Source organism: Panthera uncia, chromosome E3, assembly GCF_023721935.1.
Source record: "Panthera uncia isolate 11264 chromosome E3, Puncia_PCG_1.0, whole genome shotgun sequence".
In the NCBI taxonomy this organism is placed as follows: domain Eukaryota; kingdom Metazoa; phylum Chordata; class Mammalia; order Carnivora; family Felidae; genus Panthera; species Panthera uncia.
This window is the reverse complement of record NC_064815.1, coordinates 24,294,884-24,303,140: the sequence shown is the minus strand read 5'-3', so window position 1 is coordinate 24,303,140 and position 8,257 is coordinate 24,294,884. Positions and strand designations below refer to the sequence as shown.

Genomic DNA, 8,257 nt, shown 5'->3' with positions numbered 1-8,257 from the left:
ATAGGCTCCAGGCTCCGAGCCATCAGCCCAGAGCCTGACGCGGGGCTCGAACTCACGGACCGCGAGATCGTGACCTGGCTGAAGTCGGACGCTTAACCGACTGCGCCACCCAGGCGCCCCTCATCTTATCTATCTTTATGTTGGTAGGAGTTCCTTAGATGTTCTGCCCATTCTGGATACTGATTCTGGGACTGCTGTGTGAGTCGCAAACATTTCTCCCAGGCCAAAGCTACCTTTTGGCTTTGCTCACAGTGTGTCTGCACCAGATTCAGCAACAAAGAGTTTATCGGTCACTTGGGCCAGGGTGGTGACAGTGGGGAGTGGGGGGGCAGGAGCAAATGGCCAGTGGCTGGAGGCGGCGGTAAGATGGTTACGGAATTTTTTTGCAACAACGTGATTTGAACGGCGAGGTGAGTGAGTGACCACCGAGGAACATTTTCCTTTGTTCCTTTTAATAAAAGTCGCGTATGTTGAAGGTGCACAACCTGCTGTTTTGAATATCCGTATACAGGGGCGCCTGGGTGGCTCAGTCGGTTAGGCGGCCCACTTCGGCTCAGGTCATGATCTCGCGGTCCGTGAGTTCGAACCCCGCGTCGGGCTCTGTGCTGACAGCCCAGAGCCTGGAGCCTGTTTCAGATTCTGTGTCTCCCTCTCTCTGACCCTCCCCCGTTCATGCTCTGTCTCTCTCTGTCTCAAAAATAAATAAACGTTAAAAAAAAAAAAAAAAGAATATCCGTATACATTGTGAAATGGTCACCACAGTCCGGCTAAAATTAGCATATCTATCACCTCGACTTTGTGTGTGGTGTATGTGTGTTGAGAAGATTTAAGATCTATCCGCTTAGGAAATTTCAAGTAAACAATAAGGTATTATTGTTAGCTGTGCTCACTGTGTTGTACATTAGATCTCTAGAATTTATTCATCTTTGTAATGGAAACTTTGTACCCTTTGACCAGCCCACTTCTCCCAACCCCAGCCTCTGGCTCTGGCTGGCAACCACCATTCTTTTTTCGGTTTCTGAGTTTGGCTTCATTAGATTCCACGTATAAGTGAGATCATGCAGTATTTCTCTTTCTGTGTCTTACCTCACTTAGCATAATGTCCTGCAGCTCCATTCAGTGTTGTTGGGAATTTTCCTTCTTAAAGGCCAAATAATATCCCATTGTATCTCTCTATCTATCTCTCACATGTTGGAATGCATATGAATACAGCTACTATGAAAAACGTATGGAGGTCCTCAAAAAATTAAAAATAGAACTGCTTTATTATCCAGCCATCCCACTTCTGGATATAGAGCCGGAGGAATTGAAATCAGGATTGTGAAAAGATAACTGTGCCCCCTTGTTCATTACACCATTCCTCACAATAGGCAAGATATGGAAACAACCTAAACGCCCTTCAGTGGATGGAGGAACATTTTATTTAGGACACAAGAAGTCTAGTAGAGAAAAGGGCAAACAGGGAGAGGGGCAGTGGTTGAAGATGGGTGGGTGGGAGAATATCCGAGAGAGGTCTAAGTGAATAAGCAGAAAACAAATACACTAAACACATTGGTTCTTGGGACGCCTGGGTGGCTCAGTCAGTTAAGCGTCCCACTGCAGCTCAGGTCATGATCTCCTGGTTCGTGAGTTCGAGCCTCGCATTGGACTCCGTACTGACAATGTGGAGCCTGCTTGGGATACTCTCTCTCCCTCTCTCTCTCTCTCTGCCCCTCCCCTGCTTGTGTTCTCTCTCTCTCTCTCAAATAAATAAAAAAAATAAACATATTGGTTCCAAACAAACTGATCAAGAAACAAATTGGTGAAAACTATATTTCCCATTGATGTCTGTTCATATGTTGATTTTTGTACCTCACAGGGGTGGCTTTGCAATCTGTTATTGGCATTTATGCATTTTGTCCATTTATCAGAACTTTTATGGGGGGATGACTGTTTCTGAGCACTGGGATGGTTTGGCAACTTTATGTCCTTAAAAAAAACACTTTTGGGTGCCTGGCTGGTTCCGTCTTTAAGCATCTGACTTTGGCTCGGGTCATGATCTCACCGTTTGTGAGCTGGAGCCCATCAGGTGAGCCCCACTCCTCTCTCTCTCTCTCAAAAAAAAAAAAAAAAAAAAAAAACTTTTAAGGCATTTTTATTACTTTTCATGTTAAAAGTTTTTTTAAGGTATCAACTTGAATCAATTTTAAGGTATATTTGCCCATGTTTTTCTGGAATTTCAAAATGTAGCCTTGGCCTCCAAGTGAATCATCTAAGAGTGGTTTGGTTGAAATGAATATGTCCACTTATTGGCTGATGAATCAATACAGTGTATGCCGCCTGGAGATAATTTCTTTTCACAAATTTGCACGTGTTTGAAAGCAATTTTGTCTAACTTGTAGTTTATTTTGCTTCAAAAAATTCTTGAGTCAACTTTTCCTTTAAAAAAAATTTTTTTTAATGTTCATTTATTATTGACAGACAGAGACACAGAGCGTGAGCTGGGGAGGGGTAGAGAGAGGGGGAGACACAGAATCTGAAGCAGGATCCAGGCTCCGAGCTCTCAGCACAGAGCCCGATGCGGGGCTCGAACTCACGAACCGTGAGATCATGACCTGAGCTGAAGTGGGACGCTTAACAGACTGAGCCACACTGGTGCCCCACTTTTCAACTTTTCAATCCACAGATGCTGACTTCATTTACCCCAAAGCCTCCAGGCACTGGTGGGGGTGGGGGTGGGGGCAGGTACTGCTCAAAGCACTTCCCAGACCCTGTTTCATTGACTGCTTCCCACACAACCTCACCTGCTAGATTCTACAAAGTATATCCCAGTTTTACAGATAAAGGAATTTGGGCCGGAAGCACAGACCTGTGATTAAGCGTCAGAGGTCTTTTCAAACGGACTCCAAAATCTTGTCCCTTAACCAGGATTAGGTTCCTCCTGAATTCATTATTATTATTAGTATTATTTGCATTTAAGTAGCTTCGATAAAGCCATTTTTAGAAAACAAAAAATACAAATTCCAATAAGTATGAAGGCATATTTATCATTGTTGTGTCTTTCTGGGGGGAAAAAAAAGAAGTAGATATGAAATAAATATCTATTGGAACATGAAATCATATTGGAACATGAAAGAAAGAAAAAAAAACCACGATTATTTCTTGTGGTTTCGCCTCCAACAACCCAGCCATGACAGCCCCTGTGCCCCGGGCGAGCTCCTCAGGATGCCCCAAGGTTGTTGTCACAGGGAAACCGGCCTCGCAGACTAACAGGGGACAACATAGCAACCCAAAACTTTCCACCAAGTTCAGCAGCGCGCGCAGGTGCCCCGGGCCCGCGCCCCCGGTGTCTGCTGCCCCCGCGCGGTCGCATTGCCGTTCTGCATCCGCAGGGGAGCACCTGAGCGACCTCGAACGCCAGAAACGAAGCAAGTCCAAAGTGGGCTCCCGGCCCTTCTCTAGCCCTGGGTTCTGAGCTGGGGAAGGGAGTCTGCGCAGGGAGGCATGGGGGAGAAGAATGGCGCCCCCTGGCGTCGGGCAAGGCGGCGGCCACTGATAACTGGGCTATCCCACCTGGTCGTCCCCGTTACCCTGCAAGGTGCAGACAGGGCCAGGGCGAGGAGGTAGTTATTGCCCAAGGTTACACAGCACAGTAGTGCAAGATGGCCTTGAACCTAGGTGTTGAGAATGAAAGAGGAAGTGGTGGAGGGCTCCCCACCTAAGGATCCGAGTTGATATGGAGCCGTTCTTGCTGCCCTTACACGCAGCCTAGCAGGTAGGGATCTCCAGGCAGGTACTCCTTCGTTTGCTCATTAATTCAACAAATATTTGTGGAATTCCTACTGTGCACCTGGCACTGGTCCAGGCATGGGACATCGTAGTGAGCGAAATTCATGGTCCTGGTCTCTGGAGGTGGCTGGGCAGGAAGATGAAGAACGAAGGCGACCAGGTGACTCTGGGTTTTCTGGCTGATGGTAACTGTGTGGCCGGGACTAGGTCAGGGGATGTCCTGACCTCTGTCACTGTATTTCCAGCCTTGCAGACCCCTCTGGGTCCCTCCCCTCCTGTGGTCTGGGCAAGCACCGAGCCACAGAGAGGCCTTACTGAAATCTAACTTGGGGACCAAGCTTGGGAGCTGTTTGAGCTCCCCCCCCCACCCCCAGACGCCTTTGCCCTAGTCTCACCTCCTCATGAGCTGAAGGGACTGTCTTAGAGCCCACAGCAACCTCCTTGCTGCCTTGGCTCTTTGATGGCTCTCACTGTGTCATGTAGAATATTCTGTGGCCTGTGTGGCCCTTGCTGATCTCACCACTTGCCTTGTGCTCTTCCCCTCCTCCTGCTTTATGCTCTAGTAAGACAAAATTGTTTGAATCATGCTGTTCTCTCTGTCTGGACCATCCTTCCCACTTCCTCTGGGAACTTCCTACCCATCCTTCAAAACTTAGCTCAAGGAGGCTTTTCTTTTAAAAAAAAAAAAAATTAAAAAAAATTTTTTTTTAACGTTTATTCATTTTTGAGACAGAGAGAGACAGAACATGAATGGGGGAAGGTCAGAGAGAGAGGGAGACACAGAATCTGAAACAGGCTCCAGACTCTGAGCTGTCAGCACAGAGCCCGACGCGGGGCTCGAACTCATGAGCCGTGAGATCATGACCTGAGCCAAAGTCAGACGCTCAACTGACTGAGCCACCCAGGCACCCCACAGGAGGGAGGCCTTTCTGAAGCCCTAGTGACCCCCCCAGTGCCATAATGTTGCAGCCACAGAGGGTGGGAGGGGGAGAGGCAAGGCAGAGGACAGAGTGGAGGGACTTTGCACGCTGCACCCTCCAGCCCTCAGCTGTTGCCCCAGGAGAGGAAACAAAGGGGCAAACAGGACTGCCCTGGGCAGAGGTCATCCTTTCTGTTCCAGGGATTCCTAATGGCAGGTTTCCATGTCCAGTTGGGCAGGTTGTATCCTGCACAAGGTGCCTGGCTGAGGTGGCAGGCGAGGACTGAAATCACGCTGTGTGCAAGGGCTGAGGCGGCGCCCACCCGTCTGATGGGCACAGAGTCACTTAGCCCCACACTACGGTAGCCTGTCCAGCAGAGGGAGAGCTTTAAAAACATTTCTAAAAGGCGCGAGAGCCTCCTCCCGCAGCCTCCTGGGGCCACCTGCCGGGACTCAGACAGAAAAGCAATGTGAGAAATGCTGGGATCAAGGTTCTGGTTCTCCCAGAATTCTAAGCCTTTGATCCTAATCCCAGCCTCCTGCAAACTTCCAGGGATGCTCCAGGCAGCCTGTGGCCTCCTGGTTGCCCTGAGCGGGCTAGCTCAGCAAACTGTCCCCTTTCCTGCAGCCTCTGCCTCTCTCCTGAACCCTGGGGCCTTTAGGTCAGCACACCTTTCCTCCCCTGTCCTCCTCTAGCAGAGTCTCAGGTATCACGAGGGTCTGAGAGGAAAAGTCACAACCTCATTTTTCCTCTTTGTGACCAGGGTGGGGGTGGGGGAATGGGGAAGGAGCTTTTCCATCTGCCTCCAAATACTGTGTCACCTGTGGCCTTGGGGAATCAAGATTTCTATTTCCCAGGCCTTGAATACTTTGGGATTTCCAGGGATGTGGGCGGGCCAGATATGGAGTCGATGTCCCCAGGGCCGTCTCCAATCAGGAAGGGGACTGAGCATAGAAGAAAAGTACCCTGCTTTTTGTGCCCTGGAGAGGCGGGAGGCAGGTAAAAGGGGGTCTCTTGTGGCAACTGGGTCCCCACGGTAACTTGGCCCCCACCCTGCAGTATCTGTGAGGTCACCCTCCCTCTCCCAGCTGGACGAAGGGGAGAAGGGCCAGACATGGAGGCTGTTCCTCCTGTCAGATGCAGCCTCTTGGGGATTCTGCTGCTGGTGGTGAAGCTCTCGGTGCTGGTGAGTGGGGAATGGGGGTCACTGGGGGGGTCCACCCAGCCATCCACAGCCACCTCGGGGCTGTTGGAGCCCATGGGCCTGGCCCAACCTGTAGAACTGGGTGACTGCCCGCCTGCCTGGAGTAATCTGACAGCTCTCAGGAGCCCCATCCCTAAGCCACAGTGCCCACGGTGGGGCACATGGCCACCCCCAGATGGCTGTCTCCTGCATCGTCCCCTAGGGCTCCAGGTGGTCCTCTGGACAGTGGCACATGAGGTCCAGACAGAGGGGATTGGCGTTACTCAGGGCTGGGGGCTTTAGGGCTCTGACGAGGGACTGGCTGTTCAGCCCCAGGACTCAGGTGGAGCTTTCCCGTTTACAGACTCTTTCCCCACCCAAGCTCACTCTTTTCTCCCAGTGGATGGGAGACATCATATCCACCCTGTCACCCAGGACAGAAGCCTGGAGATCTTCTTGGGGCCCTCCCTCTCCTTCACCCCTCTCCATAGTGTGACAGTGATGCCCCTATGCCTCACATCTCTCTACCCCCTGGCTGCCCTCTGCCCCCCAGCTGCCCTCAACAGACAACTGGTGGGCAGGAAAGCCCAGGCGCTTGGGAGAAAAAACTGCCCAGGGTTCAAATCCTGCAGGATCAGAGGGCTGGGGAGACGGTCACTCCTTATGTAATAATTAATAATAATAATAATAAATCAGCTTCCTTCAGTCTAGAGTATTGTTAATAATCACTTAAATCCAAGGGAAAGAAAATGAAAGATAATACGAAACGCCTTCCACAGTCCCCACCTGAGAGTGGAGTCCTTAGCGGCGGGCAGATGAGGATCATTCTTGTTGGGAAACTGAGGCCTCGACGGAAGGAGGCCCGGTAGCCCCACCCCCTACGGCAAAACCCGGGGCAGGCAGGGTCCCCGCCTCGGGTGGGTGACGATGGGCTGGCTCTCCCTGCTCCCGCAGCTGGTCCAGAACCGCATCTACCTCTACAATTTCCTGCTCCTGAAGATTGTCTTCTTCAACCGCTGGCTGTCGGGGCTGGCCCAGGAGGCCTGGGGGTCCTGCGGCCCCGAGGCCCACCCACCCCCTGGGCTTGCAGCCAGCCCCGTGGGCCGGGTGCTACAGGCCGGGCTGGCACCGATGGCATTCCCCGTGTGGCTGGCGTGGGCTGGCGTGCTGGTCTGTGTGCGGGCCTCGGGCCTGGCCTGGAAGCAGCTAGGCCTGTCCGCGGCCACCTGCAGGGAGCTGCTTCTGTCGTGTCTACACAGCCTGACGCCGGTAGTGTTGCTGCTGTTGCTGCTGACCAGGAGGCTGTGCCAGAGGGCCCATGGCCGCAGCGTGGTCTGGTTGCTCAGCAAGGTGAGCTGCTGAGGGCAGGCCTGGGGCACTGGGCAAGGCACTGGGGCGATGCCACCCTGCGAGCTCCTGGTGGCCAGCCGCCCATCTGCTTATCCCCTCCAGGCTCTGCTGGACAAGTGTGCGGTGCCCGAGCTCCTGGCTCTGCTGAAGCGTCTGTACTGGTGGGTGGAGAACGCAGCCGCGCTCACCTCCTGGCACCTGGCCTATCTCGTCGCCTGGACCACTTGCCTTGCCTCCCGCCTGCTGCAGGCTGCCTTTGAGCACACGGCCCAGCTGGCCCAGGCTCAGGAAATTGAGCCCCAGGAGGGCTCAGGGCCCGTGTCCGAGTCCCCCACTCCCTGAGCGCCCGGGGCCCGAGGCTGGGCCAGCCCTGTCAGAGCATGGGACCCCTGGAGAATTAAAGTGTGTCCCCATCTGCCTTTCTGGATCTGGTCTGGCCTTCTCGCTCCGTGCCCTTCTTCTTTACTGGTGTGTGTGTGTGTGTGTGTGTGCGTGCACATGCGCACGCGTGCCCTAGGGCTGCCCCTCGGAAGGAAATTGCATTCTGTGGGCACCTGATATGTGCCAGATGACCCTCTCAGACACTTTATGTACATGATTTTGTTTAAATCTCATAACATCACAGGCATCAGGTTTGATTAGCTCAATTTTCCAGATGAGAAAATTGAGCCTCAGAAGGGTTGAACATTCCCAAGATTCCAGAGTAAGTCAGGGAAAGTTCCAGCAGTGGAACTAGATTTTTTTTTGTTTTTCAGAACCTCTAACCTTCTCTAGGTCTGTGCCCCTGATTCTCAGGGCTTTAAGGGACATGAGTTGTTAGACACTCTGGCCTCTGGGGGGTGCCAAGGCCTCACATTTCAGAGATTTAGAAAGTTCCTTTTGAGACGCAGTTCCTCCTGAGCCGGTCTGCAGCTAGCCCATCCATTCATTTACACTCTTAGCCACTCAGTTTCCCACTCATCCATCCATCCATCCATCCATCCATCCATGCATGCATCCATCCACCTATCCACCCATCTATCCAGCCAGCCAGCCA

The 8,257-nt window shown here is 52.2% G+C and overlaps 1 protein-coding gene across 1 annotated transcript; it reads left to right on the top strand.

Moving 5' to 3' along the window:
- Positions 1–5,752: 5,752 nt before the first annotated feature.
- TMEM270 (transmembrane protein 270) lies at positions 5,753–7,639 on the top strand. Its single transcript, XM_049639344.1, has 3 exons — positions 5,753–5,874; positions 6,826–7,221; positions 7,324–7,639. Exons 1-3 carry the CDS (start codon positions 5,803–5,805, stop codon positions 7,561–7,563), a joined length of 708 nt encoding a protein of 235 aa, XP_049495301.1. The 5' UTR covers positions 5,753–5,802; the 3' UTR covers positions 7,564–7,639.
- Positions 7,640–8,257: the final 618 nt, after the last annotated feature.

Excerpts from the sequence above, each read along its gene's own strand:
- TMEM270 (XM_049639344.1), top strand. The coding sequence starts at position 5,803 with ATGGAGGCTGTTCCTCCTGTCAGATGCAGCCTCTTGGGGATTCTGCTG. Across the intron at positions 5,875-6,825 it reads TGGTGAAGCTCTCGGTGCTG|CTGGTCCAGAACCGCATCTA; the intron begins GTGAGTGGGGAA and ends CTGCTCCCGCAG. Across the intron at positions 7,222-7,323 it reads TGGTCTGGTTGCTCAGCAAG|GCTCTGCTGGACAAGTGTGC; the intron begins GTGAGCTGCTGA and ends TATCCCCTCCAG.